We start from the raw sequence: 23,244 nt of genomic DNA, 5'->3' as shown, positions 1-23,244 counted from the left end.
CTGAAGACATCTGCTTTAGATCCATCATTTCTGCCTCATGCCAGGCTGCAAAGCAATGTTTCTGCAGTGAGGTTTATTGGAAAAGTAACATTTTAAAGTATGTCCTAGAAATAGCATTGACATGTTCTACAAATACTGTCACACTGCTTGCAAGAAATATACATTCACATGATAGAGACAAATAGCTGCTTTGCAAACTGCTTTAAATGCAAGAACCAAAAATACTGAACTGTTGAGTGACATGAACTCTCCTCATATGCATCTTTTCTAAAAGTTTCCAAGCTACTTTCCACAACAGATGAAAAAAATTCACACTGAACAAACTCTTTCATTCTCTTGAGTAGGTAACAGTCCAAGAAACACCGCACACACAACTCTCTTCCCCATTTTTCCTTTTACTGTTGTGTTTTCTCTCTACAACCCTAGTGACTCGATTGTGACTTTATTACCCATTCAGTTTTTTGTTTGGGTTTTTTTGTTATTTTGGAGGGCTTTTTAAAAATATTTAGCTTCTTGACACATCACACTGGTTCCCTCTACAAACACATTCCTTTTGACATGACCTCAGATGTACCTAGTCCGAACTTCCTGCTTCACGCCAGGGGTGTAATACTCACTCATCCGTTACCTTCTTCAGAATTACATGCAGGAGCAGACTGTTCCTGGTAGAGTGAGATGTAAGGAGAACCTCCTGTTTCTGCCATGCATTTCATTGACGTAATTCTTTATCACTCAGTCTATCCACACAGCTTCACTGTCTGGGAGAGACAAGCACTTCGCTACACAAGACAGGAAGGACAGGCCATTGCCACGACCGCTACCAACACCCGCAGAGTCATTTTGGTGCCTGTACTTTTCCTTCCTCCTGCTCATTTTTCAGCTCCTCCAAGATCTCCCTCAACAGGCCCTCACTTCAGCGGCAGGTAAACAGCTCAGTAATTCCCTGGACTCCTACTGCCCTGCAATCTAAGTCCAGCTGTATTTGCCCCACTCAAGCACTCCTCAGTACAGCTTTTGCCAACAATGTTTAACTACAGCTGAATCCGCTACAGACTCCCACCGACACTGCTCAGCCACGTAAACTGAGAAGCAGGTTGATTTCTCTGCTAAGTGGGCAGACTGATGAGGTCCAAATGTCGATCAATTATTGAGAACAGATTCCGCGTCAACTGATTGCAGGGGATTACCTTTAGATAATTTAATTTGGGAACTGGAGAAACACTGCTTTTTTCTCATGCTTTTTAGGAGGTCCTAACAGTAACTGAGTTTTGTGGTTCAAGTAGCTATGTCTGAACTAGGGGATTTTATAATAGCTATGGGCTGGAGCACCAAACCCTGGAATACGTTAGCCTTGTGAAGGTATTCAATGCTTGGGCTAGGTAAGGAGTATGTATTTAAACCTCACTTCAATCCTTGGCTGCATCTAGTCTTCTCTATCCAGCTGTTGTACTAATCAGTTGATGGATTAGTATTAACATCTATATCATGCATTCCTAATAAGTGCTTTCCTGATAAAGCAGCAGCTGAAAATATCCTTTTGACACTAATTTGACTTCACAGAAAGCACTTCCCCCGTCCAATTTGCAGCTGCTGTGTTGATTTCATAGCTCCAGATTTTGCATCAAAGACTTAGAGACTTAGCAAAACTAAATACAGGCATTAGAGGTAGTAATATGACTTTTTGGGATTATGGAATGTAAACAGGAAGTGTCTCGAATGAAAACGCTAACCTTATACTACTTTAAAAAAAAAAATCAGGAAATTATATAATTCCATGGTCATTTGTTACAAATCTCCTTGGTTCTGCTGTCTTGCTATAGACTATCATGAGAATCTTTTAATAGAATTTGATACTTCATTTCCATTTTGTAGAGTATATATCAGAGTATGTCAAAGACACTTTCAAATAGTGCAAGGTCTGATTCTAACCGTCTCTTGCACTTGTGTAAAGGAGGAGGGAAACATACCATGCTAACAAGCTCAGACCCACATTTATGGAATTAATTTGTGTCAGGTCTGACCACTTCTTAGAAACTCAGCTGAAAGCGGGTAGCACTGACACCTCCAAAAAGCACAAGAAACATTTCCATAAGCTTATTACACATTCAAGTACACAGCTTCCCATCTTTAGAGCTATCCCTTGATTTTTAAATCCACTCACTGTTGTAGCCACTGCAGCTGCTAGTCTCTGCCGGCGTCGTGTTGTGCTGAACTGGCCCTTCGGTGCCGGCCCTTCCTGACAGTGAATGCAAGAGAAGGAAGTAGAAAAAGAGAAGGGAAGGGGTGATGGGACACAGGAAGATGAAAGGTGATCAGAAAAAGGAGAGGGAGAATCTTTAAGTGGATTTCACTTTTTTTAACTTTTATGGCCTACACATTCTGAGGACATATCACATATTTCCAGTTGTGTATGCCAGAGATAGAAGAAAGCTAGACGCTTCACTAAAATTATCTCCATATGAGCTGGATTGCAGTGCATTCACTAAGACTACAAAAAAAAAATATTCTATAAGCATTGCCATTCAGAATCATAAGGCAATTATGGAATAAGAAAAGAAAAAGGATGCTATGACATGGTAGGAAACACAAAAACCTAACTCCTTCTGGTGGTCACTTGACCACCCATAAGGTGTATTCTGAAAGATCACTTTGCATTAGTGGAAGTACATGAACTGCGGTCATTGAAGATACATGCACCTCAACGGTAAAACCTTTCAGTGTGTGTGCAATAGCGAGCTCACTTATGAAAACATCCCTAGCACAGCTCTAACATTTCTGTGTCCAACCTTGAGCCTATTTGTTCATTTTCTCCACACATCACTTCTTTGAGTTCCAGCTACTTCTCCCATACATTACTGAAGGCTTGGCTTCCAAAGCAATGCAAAAACCCAGATAACACAGCACAAGTGAAAACTAAGTATTCCAACAACTACTTCCTTTCCTGCATGCCTAACTTGTGGCCTCAACCTGCTTAATTACACTCATATTTTACTTTTAAGAAAATACATCATGGTACATTAAAGTCAAGCGAGTTAATTGTCTAGTGCAGAGCAGTTTCACAGCTATCACAAAGTCCTTCTATTTAATGTCTAATCAAGATATCATTATTTTGAAGCCATTTTAAGATTTTCCAAGACTAGCAAAGCCACCTTTGTGATTTTAGGAAATAATTTTCAATCTCTTTACATTTTCCTTCCCCTGCATCTTCACCTGCAGCCACTTCAGTATTTTAAAATCTATATAAATTTTTACGCTTTCTGAAGGCAGCCAGAGCGCCACATAAATAACAATGGTATAGATTTGATACATGGACACCATGCTGAGGTACAGGATATTGTAGTTCAATTCTCAGGTGAAGCGTCTTGCTCTTGTGACATTCCCATCAGTATGGGTGCTGCATCCAAACATGGCCATACCTTCCACTCTCCAGCTGATAACAGTCACAGTGCTACTGACAATGAAGGGTTGTCTAATGATCACCACAGGAGAAGCCTCACCTTGTAATCTTTTATAAAATTCTCACATTAAAAGCACGTATATAACCACTACAATATACAGTAAAAACTTTGTTAAAGCAGAGAGCGCATAATACGCTTTACAGCTCTTTGTGCTCTACACAAGTATCCTGTGATAAGAGTCTGAAAGAATATTCTTGTTTAACTAATGGGGACATAGAGAAATACATATATTTACAGAGAGAGACATACACAAATATAAATATATGCAAGATTATGAATGCAGCTATACATTAATAAAATGGGAACAATGGGCTCTGCAGAAATATACACTCCCCTAAATGCAACAGAAAGTGGGGTCATAATGTGAGTTACAAGACAAAGAAATACTTATTTAAGGGAAAAGTTAGTAAGGCAGTCTTTAGGTCTTGTTTCATTTCTGAGTTGAAAGATTCAGCAGAGCCAGCTGACTTTGCAGGTTGCTCCACACTATACAGTTCTCGATTAAACTACTTCACCCCGCTCCCTCCCCGCAAAAAAAAAAAAAAATATAAAATCGGCCTTGGAACTTCACAACTCCAAGCTTTTGAGTGAAATTAAATCAATGTTAGTTCATCTTATTGTTTTTCGGTAATTTTTTTTTTTCTTTTGAAGATCTTTTGATTGTCATGAGAATGACAAAGCAGTCTTTAACCCAAAAAAAAAAAGGTAGAAAACACTCAGTTTTTATACAGATGCATCATTAGTAAAACGAATTAATACAGGCCAACTAACCAGTTATTGTAGGTCACTTTCATAAGACTTTAAATAGGCTTTTTGAAAACAAAATAAACCTCCTTCACAAAAGCAATCTTTCCTCAGAGAAGCAGTCCACGTATTACTCTTATTAAAGGCCTGTAAATTGAGCTGTTAATTCTAAACAATTTAGCAACACTAAATCCCCAAACCTGCACACGTATACACACAAGCTATGCTCAATTTTACTTTGGGGATTAATCCTACTCTAGTCAGTGGGATTATATGTGTAAGCAAAATTAACTGTTATACCTAACTGGTAAATACGTATAACTAAGAAAGAGAGCAAGCAGATTTTCTTACAAGAAAAGGTGCGTTTTAAAAACATTATATACCTAACATTTATATTCTAGAATGTGTTAGCAGCAATCCAATAAAAGCTATCTTATAACAAAAGAACAGTAACAAGTACAACAGAAAATCCGGATAGGAAGAATTCTGTGCTTGTACCTTAAGCAGCAGATGCCAAACTAACAAAAACTACACCCTTGTTCCCCATTACTCATGAACAAGACACTTATAGAGAGAGCTCTCTAATTTTTATGTTCCCAGAAGAATGGCGCTCAACATCATAGTCTCAGAGGGTCTTTTGATGTCAGGTAATGACTGCAAATTCTAAAATAAATTGGTAAAAGTACTTCAAATGGGATTAATAGTGCAAGTAGGTTAAAGTTAGTACATTAGCATTAGAATTATCCCCTAAAACTATCAAGATATATGGAGACATGGGGAAAGGAAAAGGACAAAAGAAGTTTTCTTAGTACCAAATATCAACCATGTAAAAGCAAATCATGTGTAGGCACCACGAAGAAACAAGCACAATTAGACCAAGTGATTCTCAGTAGTGGATGTCCTGAAAAACAGTTTATAAGAGTTGAAGTACTTGAAAAAATGACCTATAAAGAACACCAATGAAGCTAGAAGGAATGCCTAACAGAATGGGACTGTAAGCTTAAAAAGCACCTAGGCATGGGAGGAAATCCCCATTTTAGTGGAATGGCAACATGAGCAAATTAGGAATAACATAACAAGTCAGTGAGGCTATCTTCCACAAATCACAGCTTCAGACCACTCATGCAAAAGGACAGCTCTCGGAAAAATAAACATCTTGCACCCCTCAAACAAGGTAAGACAACAGAGCAGCCAAAAAGGAGTCTTCATCTTCCATATAAATTAGAATAGGTTGATTGTTTCACTACAAATTAATTTATGAATCAGTCATCAATAACTCAACGCTTTGCTCTAACAAATTAAGCATTAAATTTCCAGCACTAAGCTTGCCAGGAGTTAACGCTGACACGGACTAGACAAGAGTTCATTATCGACCCAGAAGTGACAGAACCATATAGAACAGCTCTACGCACACAAACTCTCTCAGGGGAACCTGCAAATCAACCGTATTTGAGAATTTCAGGAGCTGAGACACAATTCCGGCCAAGTCACAAACAGCAGTTTGAAAGTCGAGTGACAAAATGACAGAAGCTTAGATGAGTGCCACTTTGGCAAAGTGCAGGCAACAAAGTAACAGCTCGTAATTCCTCCTGACCCATCACATTATGGATTATCATTCATTGACTGCTTTCATCATTTTTTCATCATTTCAGTGGAGAGGAATTTCTCCAAGACCACTGTGGCATGAAAGTAGAACATGCAATGTTGACTCTGTCTCTTCATATGCATCAACTACTTGCATCCATTTTCCTGATACTTTTATTTGTTAATCAGTATCAGGGAAACACAGTGATGTTTCAATGAAGGTAACAGGATGACATCAATTACCAAAATTCTCTTGTTAATAAACCTTTTTTAATCCTAACAGACGCTTCATTGTTCAACCTATTGTGTTTTATCTGCTAGAACTGCAGCTACAAGAGCTGCAATAAGAAAGCTGATGCAACTACAATTTCTTATTTCCTTAAGATTATTAATCTCAAATGAGTCACAGAGATCACCTTACTGTGCTCTGAGTCAGAAAACTCCTTATTATATCTCTAGGGGACATATTAAAAGCTTTCCAAGTTTGCATAAATTTCCTTGCATAAATTTCAAGGAATTTAAAATGAATCAAATGTTGCTGACATTTATTTATTCTATAGAAGACAGCACAGTGGTGACTGTTAGCTCCTGATGTCAGCTGAATGCAGTCTTCATTATCAGTTGCTCGGTTATAAAAAAGATCAGGTTTTGGATTAGGCTTCAGAACACACAACTGCTTCTGACAAAACTCAGTAAGACATCTGGATCTAGCAGTAATACAAGCATTTTATGCTTATTTCTGTGCTTTTACTTTTCAGCTCTAAGGCAAGATGGAATAAATTTTTTCTTTCTGTAATTTATTCTTTGGTTTGTTCAGTTTGTTCCCATACTAGCCTTTTCCATAATAGAAGACCTGTGAAAATACTTCTCATTGGTAACACTTGTAGTATAGGTCTTGCTGTTTTCTGCTGTTACTTCGATGTCACCTACCTGCTGCACACGTTGCTTTTTTTCATATCTGTATGTTGTCATATGAGTGAAATTAAATTAATACTTTTCTATCTTCTCTAGGTTTTAAACAACAGACAGATTTAAATTACTTCATCAGGAATGTAAGAGACAGTACATTTCAGCTTATATATAATTTCATGCTTAAAAGAACACTGGAAAAAAAAAAGTAAATCATTGTGCATTCAGTACCTGAAGTTGAATTTTTGCATCTTTGCTGACACTTTTTGTTCTCCACCGTCTCGTAACCCGCTTGTCTTTCTTTGAAATATCTACACAGTTAGCCTACATTACACAAATAGTTAAAAGTGACAAAGTACTATTAAGTTGACACAAGCAACACAGACAGTAGAGCACGTTAGTAAAGAATTGTAGTGTTAGACATCTACAAATCAGAATGAAAGGAAAAAATGCTGGGGCCCGCAGCTACAGTAGTGACCAGCTGTAGCTATCCATATACTGCTATAAACACGTTAAATTTAGCTCATTTAGCAAAACTACTGGTATACTCTCTTCGTGACTGCACAATACTTAGGACCAGATCTTGAAAACCTTATGGACTTCTACTCTAGTAGAATTCCACTCAAATGCAGAGTTTGCATCTCCCTGAAACTAATGGTAAGTCACACTACCTCTTTGTAACTAGACTTCTCAAAGCACCAAACACCACTGGGAAATTCGTCCACTCAAGGGGATTGAGTGAAAATAAGAAGAAAGGATTTAGGATTTAGGATCTGCTCTGGTTTTCTTGTGGCCAAGAGGAAAACTCACCTAGTTCTGGGAATCGGTCCAACACTTTGGACCTCTGTACTACACCACCTTTTCTAGAGCATGCAACTTCATCTCTGAGGGTCTTTGGATCTCCACTCCGTAAAAAACTTAAAACAGCACCTTAGTCCACACAATAAAAACTCCTTAAACACTATTCCAGTGTATAGATGTTTTTCTATTGCAACAGTTCTCAGGTTTGCTTTGCAAATGACTTGATCATTTGATTCATCCTTTTTAACTCAATTTATACATCTTACTTATATTTTACGCACAAAACATTATTACACATCACTAAGATAAACACATAAGATAAACCTTCTATTCAAGAGAGCTGCTACGATTTCAGAAAAACATTCTGAATTAACAGACATCTCTGTATTTCTCTTAATGCAAAGAACAAATGTATCAATAGAATTAATTATGTTCAAGTACATTTACCTGCATGTCAGTGAAATTTGGTGCTGACTGAGTTCTCTGTAGTATTTCTAAATTTTGAAGAAGTTTACTGAGTTCCACAAGGTTTGTCTGACAATGAGCAAGATCTAACAGACAGAAACCAAAAATACATTACATGCTTCAGTCTGGACTTCTTTTTTTCCCCATTATATCCATCACTGGCACTTCATTGCACTAAAAAAATTAAATGTCCAAATTCATGATAGTAAGGTATCTAAGTAAAAACTTTTATTTTAGAGATGTCAAGCACTATGGGAGTCAACCACAAGTCTGGACTTCAAAAGTTAATCAGATTTTAACAATGACATCCATTAAGACAATTATTAAGATAAATTTTTAAAAGCCACATCCCAAAACATGTAAAGAGGGAAGTTCCTGCCAGAAGCATCTAATTACCTGAAGAGTTACTTCATGTACACATGAAGATGCAACTTGAGCAGTTAACAGACTGTTTCTTATTTTACATCAACATGAAGTTGTGCTGAAAGAACAAGCCATGAATAGGTAAAGGCTAACCTTCCGCACATCTGTCCATCTCTTCAGAGTCCTGCAACCAGGCTGCTACTTTACTCTGACCAGTAGTGCAGGTGGCAGGAAGGCTGTTACTGCAAGGTATAGGAGACTGCCAGGGAAAGCTATTTTGTTGCACCTAAGGCATAATAAAATGTTTAAATTTTCAGTCAGTTAATCACCATATTATTTCAGAATAAGACAATAAATCCGTCCATTAGCAAGCCCAGTAAACATGAGTTTTTGACAAGAGAACACTATGTACCTTTCCATCTGACACATTAGCAGCTGGTGACGACTCTGTAGTAGAGGCTGAAGGGAATATATGAAAGCTGGCATCTCTTGGAGACCTCACAATCTCATTTTGACGGTATAACCGATGGTGGCGTAATTTTGAAACCCATGCATCAAATGAATCCTGGGACTTCACCTGGAAACAAATTCACTATCAACGAAACATTCAAAATAATACTCTTCTGCACATCTTTTACAATTTTTTTTCCCACTGTGGATTAAAAAGTAATAAGCATTTGCACCACTTTTTACCTTCAGGTGATAGATGTGTTCTTCTGTGTCAAGATCTATTCTACGAGCCTTCTTTTTTATAGACATAACTGATAAACCAACATCAATGCTCCCATGGACTTTGCCTTTCTGTATCTAAAATCAAAAAGCAGGGTGAGAAATCGACAGTATGGCACACTTCTTCACTATATTTAACAGAAAAATAGCTGGTGCTGAAACGGTTTCCCATTCTATGAACATTTTAATATAAAGTAATATTAAAAAAAAACCCAAACAAACCTATAGTCAGACTAACCACTTACTACATTTATAGACAGATAAGTTCCCCACAAGCAGTGCTCAGTGCAGAGCCAGCTCTAGTGTTAAAGTGTGTTGGTTCACACCGCTACACAGCTATAGGTAAGTGAGAAGCGAAGTAAATTAGACAGTACTCAACTCCCTGCCGCTACTGCTTGGTATCAGATCCAACCAATGTAATGCTACCCTTTATGTCTCAAGTATACTGTAATCACTTCTCTGTCCTCTCCAAGTATGTCAGAATAATCAGTTCTGACTGACTTAAGAATTGAAAATGAAAAAATACACGGTCAGGTTAATCTCTCAAGCACCTTCATTAAATAAACTACTTTAAGTACTGTAGTTTTTATTTTCATAGAAGTAACAAAAGGTAGAATTCTAGAAGACAGAATCAAAACCTTACATGCTGTCCACATACAGATCTCTCTTTGAATCCATCAACAACTTTCATGTAGGCACTGTCAAATATGCCTGGAGCGAGTACGAGGTTTAATCACCCTGGCAGGCTGAATTCCAAGACAAATTCTAAAGTGGTCTTCAATTTTACTTACATCGATTGGTGACTTTGAATATTTCAGCATTCCATTATCCAGGACAAAAAACCTCTGAAAGGAAAAAATAACAATAAGGAATGTTTGTGGGTTGGAAAGAGAGGACAAACACAAAATTGAATAATTTTCTTGCTTGTTTTTTTTGAACAACAATTTTCTTCTAAGAAAGAAAAACTGGATTTTTTTTCAACATTATGTTCTAGGTTTAACAACAAACCTCAGTAATGAAGGGTATTTTTTTTTCAGTTTTCCAGCCAATTCAACAAACATAAAGTAACGTCTTCAGCCTAACTTATCTTATGCTTGTTTCTTCATTTTGCTCCCATTTTTCTTCCCGCAGAAGCCGTTCACATTTGAAATTAACAACCTACCTTCCCTATCCAGAAACCAAAAAGTTTTTCATAGTGCAACATCTACATTCCAAAAAGAAGACCCACATATGGATTTTCTTGTGGTCTCTTTGATCACCAGCTGGGAAAAAAATGCAGAATGCGACACACTGCTCTACCATCCAAAACTCTGTGCCTCATGACAGGCCTCCAGGCAGACTGTAATTTGTGTTGATTATACCTTTCCTAGCTGTAATCTTAACAATACTGGTATTAGTACAAACGTAAACGTCACAGCATTCCCAGCAACATATCCAGGTTATGGGTGATATGTTTTGGGTGATAGTCACCGATATCGCATAAGCCACTACGTCTTCATGGAGACAGATGCCAGCACTGATGATGCCTATCCGTGTCATTGCTACACCTTTATTTTGCTGAGTGGTTCTTTCTTACAGCAGAGAGCAGAAACCCCTACTCACAATATGTTTCTCCTGCAATTAAAGTTGCCTTAGCTTGTATTTACCAGACCGCTCAGGCTGCATTGCAGACGACAAGCTGGCATAGACTTTTGCACGCAGCAGGAAGAGACAGCCCTGCAGGAAGCCTAGACTTTAAATGAGAATATTTACTTACGTTTACTACCACTACCTTTCAAAACATGTTAATTCATAGAAACTAATGAATATGTTTAGAGTCTAACCTAAAGCACTGATCTATATTAAAAATCTAGAACTCAGTAAAATATTATCCTAAACGGTCTAAGCTGCCTGGCATGGAGGGGAAGGACAATGTTTCATGATGTGAACCTGTTAAATTGACACTATGAGCAGGGTCAGTAGTCAGATGGTAGAAAACATCTCTTGAAGATGGCTCTGAAAATTATGTCAGTTGCACAACAGATGGCACCAATATCTCACACAGAGCGAGAAAACGGTGCCTTCCTGGAGACATAACTTCTTGAATAAGATGTCAAAACAACAGGAGGGCTTTTGGTTGTTTGGATATTCTTTTAACTAGCCATTGTCAATAATGGACTTCATAAGAATATAACATTAATTTCATATTTCTCTGCCTCTTGAAGTTCTACATACAAAAGTAAATGAACTTTTCTCATATTTCATTCCAAAGCACACCAGACTTAGAAAATTAGAAACTACTCTCCACGTAATACATATTATGCCTGATATGCTACTAAAGCACATTCAGAACCAGAATATGACATGCAACGTTCAATAGACAAAGGATGGTATGACTTTGTGAGAGGAACACTAACACAGCAGGTGCTAAAATTACTGTCTCTGGAATCCCTCACTGGGCTCTGAGAACAAAGTAGTGGCAGGAAAACTGCAGGATATGGAGACAGCAGTTGGGAAAAAAAAAGAAACTTATTAATAGATCTGCAGTTTGTAAACATAAGTGCAGCACAAATGCTTAGGTGAAATACAAGGCAGAGCAGAGGAGGACACTGTGAAGCTCTTAATCACATCAAAAATTATTTACACAAGTAACTGCTCTAAAGTTAACATGAAAAACAGATCATCAGTAGTGAGCTCCCTTATAGAACTGTGAAAGTTGGACTCCTCTTGCTCTCCTATAAAATCCCTTACTGAAACAGATACTTGTCCAAGAAATAACATACTAACATAATATATTTTAAAGGAGTGGAAGCAGTGGGTATTTCTACATATTCTTAAACACTTGAATAATTGTTTTTGGATTTTTTGGAGGGTGGCGGTGGTTTGTTGGGGGTTTTTTGGTTTGCTTGTTTGGGATTTATTTTTTTTTTATAATAAGCTCTCCTTTTCTGTTCTTGCAGTGTTTCAGGTATATCAGTTTGAAGTCCTTTATAAAGTCCTTAGACTTAACTCAAGTACTGCCTATGTATTTGGTTTCTGAAACTACAAATCCTCGTTAAGTAACAATAATTCTGAGGTAGATATGCATGCACGAGAAAGGGTGGCAGGCAAATGTGCAAGTTAGTGTAGCATTCAGAAATAATACAGTAATTTAAAAAAAAGTGTAATTTATACCAGTATGGATTTCATTTGGACTCACAGTAAGTCCCATAGTGCTAAGCAATAAAACAAAGTTAATGCTTTCACAGAACAAACACCATACATAACAAATGGTTTCACTGTCCTTTGCAGTAAAACATATTCTGCCCTAGACAATAATTTTGCTTCCAGTAGCCTGAGCTACAAAAGGACAGGTTAGCACCAATGGCACACACCCTGTTGCTAGGAAAGGGGGGGAAATGTAATTATTGTTGTCTAAACTACAGAGAAAAGAGTTCATGAAAACGAAGTTTAGGGCTAACAAAAGACAGAATTATGCATGGAGATACATCTCCAAATTAACTACATAGAAACAGGAGATTTGGGGTTATGTTTTGGGGTGGGTTGTTTTCTGTCAAATGGAGACATCTAATGTCCAAAGTACATAGTCCCACTGCATGCCCTAGAGAATGCAATCAAGAAGACAAGCAATGTTCAGGTAGAAAGCTGAGCAAATCTGACCAGTCAATACAACTGAGGGGGAATGCTCTCCCACACAAACACCTTGGGCCCATGTGAAAGCCCCTCAGTTCTCCTCTGCTATCATGAAGCTACTTTAATGTCAACTTAATGAAATCTTAGTACACAGCTACCTTTTGTTATATTACATTGGAAAGAACAAAAGGGATATTGATTAAACCTCTTAAACCACAAGGCATCTGCTTCATTACTTACAACTTCCGCCCGGCTTTTGAATACAACGTTAGGACAGCAGGAACTGCAATTCAGAAGCCATAAGCTGCGTGTGCAAACTAATTCTTTACATAATTTGAAGAAGTCATGCACCAAAACCCTGGGCATTTATTTGACATCCTAATTTCCTCTAGATAAAAAATCTGAACTCATAAAACAAGGTAATGTTTTGACCGTTTTATGTGATGTTTACCTTGTGCCAACCTTTTAAAGGCCATTTTCTCTTTTTCAGCATGAAACCTTCATGTTTGTCTGGCTTCTGGACATTGGTCTGGCCTATTCGCAGACCCTCTATGATCTCCCAGCTGTCGGGTTCCTGGTGAAAGAATATGAAGACACATTGATTAATTAGTTGTGCACACACAATGAAAAATAGTACTTACACGCAGCACAAATTCTCCAGTGCAAGACAAGAGTAAAGGAGGGCTGGGCTTTTAAATCAGCATATTTACATACCAAACTACGTGGAAACTGTATTATGTCTTGCTGTATCTGATGTAAAACTACTGAATATGAATATTTTTTAATTCTGATCCTTACCTAAAGGAAAAGGAAGTTGAACCTTTTAAAGAAGTCCGACCTTGTAACTGAATAACAATCTGAGACTTTGTCTGGACATGCTGTTCGCAACAACGACTGTATCCCAATGAAATAAATACATACGAATACACGAAAACATGATCAAATTGTGGCTGAGCTAAATATAAGAAAAGTCAGATCTCCTGCTGGAGAACAGTGTGAAAGTGCAGGTGGCCCTGACCACCTGTTAAGTTTACCCAGAAAGCACCCCACAAATTAGCACTACCCCGTAGCAAAGGACTGAAGAGATTCTGCAAGTGAGTTACGGGCACAATCTGCATGTTAAAAATGTACCTTCACTTAGAGTATTCCTTCTCTAGAAATAGATGGGATCACACGATGAAACAAGGAAGAAACTGTACTGTTAAAGATATGGACATATATTAACAGCGCCCTTTGTGGTATTCCCTGATAACAACAACTGCAAATTTTCTCATCTTTAAAGTACAAGTTACACTGATTCTGGATAAGCTATTTTTTCCCTGAAATCAGAAGAACAAGCAGAAGAGGTTGGTTTGTTGTTGGTTTCGAACTTAGACAGCACTTGTCTTCAAAGGCATTTTATGACAGTTTCATAGGCTAACTGCAAGTTTGGAAATCTACAAAAGGAAATATATCTTTTTAAAATTTTCCTGCATTCATTTTCACTGCATTAAGAGAAATTTATGGGGAAGCTAACTAATTTTGTCTCTAGAGAAAATAGGAACTATATCATTTCAGATGCTGTATGCCTTTCAGGGAGCAAATGAAAGCTTATTTCTTCTTATGCATGACGACTTTTACAACTCAAGCCAGACTCATAATACACCACAGTGAACAGATGAAGAACAACTTTTTAGAGAAAAAAGACTCATGCCTTTATATCTGTCCTCTTGCTACTACTATAATCAACAAAATTCTGTTCCAATTTAAAAATCTCCTATTGCTTGCTCATTAAGATTCCAGTTTATTAATTGTATCCTATAAAATTGTAAACTTGCATTTTCTCAACTGATCTGTCACACCTCCGAGTAATGTTACAAAGTATATCAAGAGAGGACAGAAGTCAGTCATACAGTATCAAACATTTAAAGGGAAAAGAAAATTGTCTCCTCCCTTTCCCAAAGAACTGTTGAAAGCCAAGCACTGCCAGTCTTTCGTAACACCTCCAAGTAACTTACACAGCCCTGACAATGCTAACATTACTATTACAAACATATGATTTTAAAAGTAACAGCAAATTTCAAATTTACTATTTTCAGAAAGGTCTTGTTATTTTGAGAAGAGTGAAAAGTTCTCTCTCAAATAACACACATTCTAACGAATTTTAAATAGAAACGTTTACTCAGTTTAGTTTTCCCTGCGTAATTAGAAACTAGAACTATCCCAGTGCCTGTAAATGCCACACTCAAGAACCATCCTTTTTTACTTCACTGTGTTTTGCTTGGACATATATTTACACTACTGCAGAGGGAAGCACATATGCATTATTTTTTCGCCACAAAGAAGCACTTGACACTTGAGAGGGGCAAATTAAACTTTAAGTCCCCTGGGGTGAGCAGAGAATCTCTCTCCACAACTCTGCCACCCAATTCTTCACCATATTGATTTCTCCTTTAGAAGATCAGCTGAAGGCATAAGTCTTTTATCTACTAGATAACAACAGTATTGATTGCTTCCGAACTAGAAATCACACAATCTCATATAGTTATTCATTTAAACAAAAGGCCTGATATTGAAGTACAAACCAAGCAATTACTCAGTGCAATGTTGATACCTGTCTTTCGCTGCACCAGTGCTACAAGCTGTTCTTAATTAATAACAATCTTAATTAACTATGTCTCATCCCACAGGCTGGATGTTATGAGATAAGCCCAATACAAGGGACATAATGCAAGAGCAGCCAGAAACGGGGGAGAATCAGAGTGAAAGTGATTTGAAGGGTCCTCATCCAACGCTGATTCTGAAGTACAGCATTAGTACCTTAGCATTTCTACAATTACCTACATATTGCACAAGAAACAGCTGTGCACAAAGCAGCAGGACCAGGGCAACATAAGAACAACTTACAGTCTCTGGGTCTGCATATGCCTCAGGTATTGGAAGTAAGGGAGCCACTATGAACAGCCTCCTGAATCCAGTCTTTTTGTCTGCAAAGTATTTATTTTCCAAATGAAAGAGAATGAACCATTTCATTTTTCCTGGATGAACAGAATGTTTTCTTTTGAATTTGTTTTACCAATTGTTTCAGAGCTTACAGACATTTAATTTCACACTTTTCTTATTCGTCAAATACTCCATCACAGTACCCTCACCTTTTAGAAACAATCTTGCTTTTTTATATGAAGGATCTTAAAATTAAGCCTTCTTTAAATGGAATTGATTTATTTGGAACCAGTTATCCCAAAACTCAGGAATTCAGCCAGGAAGAAGTTGACTGCAAAGCACCACACACAAGGGTGCACCTCTCAGGAACTGGTGATGTTAACAGTTGTATCCATTTCCCTCCCTCAGGAAAGAAAGTCTCCACAAGAGATTTTAAATTTCAAAGTTTAAGAAACTACCTACAAGGGATGTCAATAGGGCATCTTTTTTAAATTAACATCATTATTGATTAGCAACATTTTTGGGCTTGGAAATTATTTTATTTACCTTAGTAAGAGGACAGGACTGGACTGGAGCATTTCTCAAAGTCTGCTTTAGCTCCACACTCTGAGATCGTAAAACTTGTTCCTCAGGGCCATTTGTGAGTAAAAGAAGACCAAGACCACCAATAGCAACCAAATTTTTAATTTTGTTAATGTAGCATCTACTAAAGATCACTCACCCCTCTGACACCTGAGGAACAAGATGCTCCAAGGCAAGCTCACAGTATGTTCATTAGCAGAATGGTACAAAACAATATCCCAAAGCTGTTAGTCAAACTACTTTGTAACTACAGAGTGAAACATCACCCAGATTACAGTCCAGAGTTTTGCTTACCTTAGATAGAGATATGTGGTCACTTTCAAGGAACTGCTTGCTTAAAGAAGGGTCTGTGCTTCCTGAAGAAGCCTTCCGCTCCAAAATATGAACACTCTAAGGCAAAAAAAAAGGTAATTAAAGATAACAACTTATCATTCAATGTTACTTTTTAAATCATAGACTCACAGAATCATTGCAGTTGGAAAAGACCTCAAAAATCATTGTGTCTGTCAGCCCAATACCACCACGCCTACTAAACCATGTGCCAAAGTGCCACATCTATTGGCTTTCTCCAGGGACAGAGACTCCACCACTTCCCTGGGCAGCCTGTTCCAGTCCCTCACCACTCTTTCAGTAAAGAAATTTTTTCTAATATCAAATGTAAACCTGCCCCGGCGCAACCTGAAGCCATTTCCTCTTGTTCTATCTCTTGTTACTTGAGCGAAGTAACCAGCACCCACCTCGCTACAACCTCCTTTCAGGTAGTTGTAGGCAGTGATAAGGTCTCCCCTCAGCCTCCTCTTCTCCAGGCTAAACAGCCCCGGTTTCCTCAGCTGCTCCCCACAAGACTTGTCCTCCAGACCCTTCACCAGCTTCATTGCCCTTCTCTGGACACACTCTGGCCGCTCAATCTCCTTCTTCTAGTGAGGGGCTCAAAACTGAACGCAGTATTTGAGATACAGCCTCACCAGCACTTCGTACAGGGGGATGATCACCTCCGTACTGCTGCCCACCACACCTTTTTTGATACAAGCTGGGATGCTGTTGGCCGCCTTGGCCACTTGAGCACACTGCGGGCTCACGTTCAGCCAGCTGCCAAACAGCAACTTACATATTAATTAACAAACAACTAATCGTTACACCCATTACAATATCAGCATCATGGCTCAAAAGATACCAAATACTACCCAAGCATAACATAAATGCACAAATAGTATGTTTTCTGAGGCAATAAAACCTCTCTTTTCTTCCTCTCTTTCTTTTTTTTTATTATTGTTTTTTTAAACGGATTACTCCATGCAGCCTAGAAATGACCGGGAACTAAAAAAAGGCAGTAAAGACAAGTAACACAGCTCGTGCTCACAGAGATGCAAAGTGCTCTATCCACACCCGTTATGCTTTCTGCTAAGACACAAGACACTGAGGATACATCCAGCACTGTCCTACATTCTTTTCTGAAGCAAGCCATTGCATGAAAGATATTACTGCGTCTAACATATTCATTATCACACCTTAGCATTTTGTTATTGGCTTGTCAGCTGAGGTGCAGGAACTCATTACACAAGTGCTTTTAATAGATTAGACGTGTTCACGAAGATCAGTTACTGAGTGGGCTTGCTGGTGAACATTTATGCAACACAATAATCAAACCATTACAGCTGGTTTTATGTATGAAAATAGAAAATTTTGTACTATCTTCAAAGCATGGTACAAAAATTAAGTGCATAATGTCACAACTAATCCTGAAAAAAAACTGCTGTTCTTAAAAGACATCTAAAAATTTCTTCCCATTTTCCACAATCATGTCATTCATGTTTTAAAAAAGGAAAAGCATTTTTGCTACAGGAGAAAATAACCACATACTGTCTGCTTGGATTTGCACGTGGTAAGAATTCTACCACATCGAGTAGCATTGCTTTGACATGAAATAAAGCTTTCCAGGACCTGTAGCACAATGACATACTTACAATTGCAATTACCCTCTGAGATGGGTAAGTTTTTCTCAAATGAAAACAGCAATTATATTTTGCTCACAGTTAAGCTTCTCTACATTCACTGAATGAGATATTACACAGGTACAAGGGTCAGCAGAAACAATCAGGCAATATAAAAATGCATAAAAACAGCAGAGTATATATTATTGTTTGTACAGATAACTGAGTACATAAGGACCATAACCAAACTAAATGGAAAATAAACACAGCTATTCATATAATTGCATATGAGGCAGAGATCACATCTAGCTGCACAGCAACACACAGACCTTCATTACTCTCAATTTGCAACCGTGAATGAGAATAAGAAAAGACGAGGACTGTCTCTGTTTGTTGGAGGAGATTAACAAGCATCCCTGCCACTATGCAACAAGAATTGGCATTTATTTTCAGCTACTTTTAATTTAATTTTACAGTGAATCATGTGGAAAAGCAGCAGTGTCATGTTACCTGCCACATTGCCCAGGGGCAACAAGCAAAAGCTTTGCCATTCCATTTATGCTCAGCTACCAAAGGCAGGCCAATCTTATTACTTAGCCCAATGTCTATTACTAGCCAGATGAGAAAACCAATTCTATTTATGTACCACAATTCCTACATAACATAGCAAATAATTTGCTTGTTTGAGGGAAGCACCACAAAGTTACTAATGATAATCTATGGTAATGTTTTCTCACCGAATAGACTAAATGTGTCTTCTGCACACAGTACCACATTTAAACAATATACAAGAAACCTAAATCTGTTCTCCTAAGCAAGATTAAAATGTCACTTGATTAGCATAATCAGGACTCCCAACTTTCTTGCCAGTTTTGTTTGGCAGGCAGGAATCCCTCCATCTTGAGATGGAGCAATGCCCAACACAGATGTTCTGAAGGTCTCTTATGTAGCAGCCGGTGCAGTCTGTTGTTACATAACTGCAATTTCATTTTGTACAATATTTAGAGTGGAGTAACCCAACAGCCCTCAGCTTGCCAGATTGCCAGTGACATTTTCAGTTGCATGATTTTAAAGCAAAGAGGTTTTCGTGCCTTTTTATTTTTTTAATTCAGCCCTCAGTCATTACAGTTCCACTTCAGTTGAGAAATATATTATTAGCTAACAGCACTTTAATGAATGCTGACTTAATTAACTATTTGTTTGGAAATAAGAAAATTAACACTTTTAAATTAAAATTGCCTTCTTTACATTCCTTATTTCAGGACTCGTCTTGTTGTCTGTAAATATCTGCTTTCCAATTATTTTCAGTCATAACCAACATTACACTGAAACAAAATAATTTCTTTAAATTTGTGACATTTCTCTAGAATAATAATACAAGACATTACTTGGTGCAAAATGTTTTCCATTAACGCATGTTATTTTTCTGCAAAATCACAGCTAGAAATTATACAATTATTTGGCATTTTGAAAAGCAGCTATTTTTATAATGCAGGAGTTCAGTTATTTAGCATCACAGAAATAAAAATTGTTCGGATTTTGATGTTATTATCGAAGGGGGTTGATTTTGGTTTTAACAAGAAAAATAGAGTTAGCAAAGGAATGGGTTAAAAAATTCTGATGAGAAGAAAAGGGAGAAGCAGGCAGATCAATACAGCTTCTGGGTTTTATTTATACAAACAGAAAAATGAACAACCTATTAAGCTATATGTATCAATCAGCCTGGTACTTTCATTTCTCTTGTCCCAGGAACATAGGTAACCTCTGCATAGCTCCATTCCAGACTTCTCTCATGCTTCAGGATTACCTGTGCACTACGGCTGGCTTGTCCTGGAGGAAAACATCAGCACCATCAAATTCTGTGTGCTCTTCCAAATTAATTCAACAAGATTACAAGTTTAACTGAATTTGCTGTATAATCCCATTCCTAAATCTTAGTCCTAACTACAAATTTTCCTTCAGCTTTGAGGCTATTCACAACATATATTTTATATGTGAGCACATATTTGCCTTGAGACATCCCTAACAAGCCTACAGGTGGGGAATACAAATGCAGATATTGCCCTGCATTTTTTCATGTTTCTTCCCAAAGACATGGGAGGGAGAAGGAAGTTGATGGAGAGAATAACAATATGATATTGTTTCATAGTCTCATCTTCTCTGGAGGTAAAGAATAGAAAATATGTCTTACAATATCTTTCTATGTATCTTACCAACTTTGTTTCTCAGTTAAGAGTTCAGTAACCCACCCACTTCATTCACCAGAACAAATGCTACTACAAGGAACGTCTGGTCTCCACCAGGCCAGAGGCTGAAGACCCTAACGCTTCTTAACTGAATCTGACATCCCAAGGAAAGAAAAGAGATATTAGGTAAGTAGAGATATAAAATCTAGTGAAGGACAGGTATTCATGCTTCCCTTTCTTCTTTGCTCCTTAATTACTTAATGGAAATTAATTATATTTTATGCACTGAGTTCTCTCTAATTTATAATTTATTAGAAAAAACAAGCTGGTGAGGAATTTATCACATTGGATTCAGACTCTCTTCATCCAGAAATGTGCAAAGCATGTGGTTAACTGTTAATTAATGAAAAATAATTGGTGGGTCATTTTGTGTGTTTGCAGCATTCAGCAGTCTTCAACACCCATAATAATGGGGCCTTGCCATACAATGTTCTACAACACTAATTTAAAACACAGCTTTTCCCTCTGGGTTGGTTGTTTTGTTTTTTCAATCCAAAGGACTAACTAGTGCATCCTTTATTGTCTGCTGCTCACCGGCATTCTTGTTGCAACCTAGCTACGCCCCGCACAAACTTGTGTTATTTGAATTCTCTTTACTACAAACTGCAATGCTTAATCACTTTCAACCAAAACCAAAGTATTCTCCGGTTGAAATACAGCAGCAGTAGTAAGGTAGATAACGATTTGGCTACAGACACAACAGGTTTTACTACCTTTAGACCAGATCTGTGATATATGCTGAGTTAATCTGCAATATTATCTGCAAACAGAATAACCTTGAAATCTGCTTTTATCTTAGACTCCTTCTCAGTCAGCTGTGGCTTCCCTTCTGTTGATCTTGGAATAAAGATGGTCTTGGACATCATCTGCGAGAGAAGGGTGAATGCAAAACAAAACGACCATGTCTCCATCAATGTATTTCTCCTTTCTTTATTCAAGCACATTTTTTTTTCTTTGCACAAAGCAACCACAGTCCTACTCTCATCCTTAGACTCTCCTATTGACAATCTTTCATAGCTGTTTTCAATGACCTCGGCTATCAACCAGCAGAAAAAAGAACTAAACAATACTTCATGAACAGCATATGTAGTTAACCTATTTTTTTTTCTTCTCTTTGTAGCACATGCTCATCTTGTACAGAATGTGCTTAAGAGCAACATTTTCTCTTTGTAATCTTTTTACTGAAAGTCAAGTATACCTAAGCAGCAGTTCGGCGGCATATTAATAATATAAAGCTATGTATGCCTCTAACTCTTTCCTGGGATATGCAAAATACACTCCTCCCGTGTTAAAGAAATGTCAAGGATTTGTTAGCTCAGGAGCTCTCTGTCAGCCCTTTCTGGAAATGTACCTTTGTATTGTACGTAGCATTTCACATCAATGCTTTTAGGCTCTGAAAGCAAAAATGCCTTTGCTTTTCAAGGTACTTTTTTACAAACTCTGAAGAAAAATAATCTCTTGCTTCTCTGAAAAGCTTCTTGGAGGGAAGTATTAGCACAACTGGATAAAGCAGAAAAGAGCTATCATTGTAACAGAAATCTTCTCTTTGCCAGAATAATGGTTTGGAATGATGACCAAGTCGCAGTCTGAGTCCATAATGACAATCTTCTACTTAGACACTTTAGATTTTAACACCCTTGTCTCAAAATAAAGCAAACAAATTGGTAATATCTGACAGAGAAAAATCAAACGTTTGCTAGTGATACAAAGGTTTTTTTATGTCTGTTAAATAATCACAATTAAAAGGACTCATATTTTGCTAGATAGTCTCAGGATGGCAGTTCATTTTATTAGTGCTGATGTAGTTAAAAACAAAAAAAAGAGGGAAAATAAAATCATATACACAAAAGAAAACCATTCCTTGATATGCTCATTTGTTAACTAACAAAAGTACCCTAAACACATTGAATGGCCTTTTTCAGAAAATATATGCAGTTTTCACTTTTAAAATGGTTGTCCATTCCTCCCCGGCTCACTGTCACAGTCTTGTGCAAGCCACCCATTTAGACTTTCTCAATATCCTTTAAACTTCAACATATGCAGTACCAAAATATAGGAGCTAGGGAAAAAGGGGCTTGAAAAATGTTTAATTAGATATTTATTTTTTTTCCTACTGGGAAAAAAAATGTTTGTATGAAACAGCCTCATTTTAAATTATAGGATAAGGTATTTAACTAAAATACAGAAAGAGATGTCAGAACTGCAAATAGCTTTACTAACACATATTTACTCTGCCCAATACATTTGTACATCTTGAATGTGGATAATACCAATCACGCATGACTGTCTTGAAAACAGAAGCCTTCATATCATACCTGCCATTACACTCTCTCTTTTTCATTTTTGTGTCTTTTCTCCCTAGTGAGGAAATGAAAAGAAAATCACATTTATTTTCCTTTCCCCATCCCCCAATCTGTTTTCAAGAAATCCTAAATAGCACTTCAGAAATGTTGCACTTCTTCCCTCTGAATTTGTGTGTGTGTGTGTGTCTCTGTATGTACATACACATTCCTCACCGACGCCAGTCAGCCCATTTTGGATCAAGCTGCAGTTAGAAAATGACTGCATACCATGATAATATCAATTAATGTTTGAGGACACTTAAATAGTATGAATATTAATTTTTTAAGAAGTGTAAGCTGACCTTTCATTTTATATTCTCAAGGAAAGTGAGACATGCTCGTGTAGGTATGGAGGTGCTCGCGTGGTAGACAGGAAAAAATGAGACAGGAGGAATGCAAGAGTGACCATGTTCTGAATACATGACTTTAAATTATCTGTCATAACTTGCATGGGTAATTAAGCTTTTAGGTGAGCAATTTCCCAGGTTTTGTAATAGAACATAGCTACAAACACCACTTCTAATCAAACTGATACAGTTTAAAATAAGGACTCTTT

The 23,244-nt window shown here is 37.5% G+C and overlaps 1 protein-coding gene across 9 annotated transcripts in view; it reads right to left on the bottom strand.

Moving 5' to 3' along the window:
* Positions 1 to 23,244, bottom strand: part of OSBPL6 (oxysterol binding protein like 6) — a 106,441-nt gene that overhangs the window by 27,731 nt on the left and 55,466 nt on the right. For 5 of the 9 annotated variants that reach the window (XM_054070169.1, XM_054070166.1, XM_054070173.1 and 2 more), the window contains 9 exons: positions 16,464 to 16,559; positions 13,117 to 13,239; positions 9,845 to 9,898; positions 9,018 to 9,131; positions 8,737 to 8,901; positions 8,478 to 8,610; positions 7,944 to 8,047; positions 6,927 to 7,019; positions 2,162 to 2,236 (listed from right to left, as the gene is read on the bottom strand). In XM_054070169.1, coding sequence (XP_053926144.1) covers positions 2,162 to 2,236; positions 6,927 to 7,019; positions 7,944 to 8,047; positions 8,478 to 8,610; positions 8,737 to 8,901; positions 9,018 to 9,131; positions 9,845 to 9,898; positions 13,117 to 13,239; positions 16,464 to 16,559 — 957 coding nt within the window. The remainder of the gene's footprint in view (positions 1 to 2,161; positions 2,237 to 6,926; positions 7,020 to 7,943; positions 8,048 to 8,477; positions 8,611 to 8,736; positions 8,902 to 9,017; positions 9,132 to 9,844; positions 9,899 to 13,116; positions 13,240 to 16,463; positions 16,560 to 23,244) is intronic. The other 4 variants (XM_054070171.1, XM_054070175.1, XM_054070172.1 and 1 more) reach the window with 3 other exon arrangements.

Source organism: Cuculus canorus, chromosome 6 (assembly GCF_017976375.1).
Source record: "Cuculus canorus isolate bCucCan1 chromosome 6, bCucCan1.pri, whole genome shotgun sequence".
In the NCBI taxonomy this organism is placed as follows: domain Eukaryota; kingdom Metazoa; phylum Chordata; class Aves; order Cuculiformes; family Cuculidae; genus Cuculus; species Cuculus canorus.
This window is presented reverse-complemented; position numbering and strand designations above follow the sequence as displayed.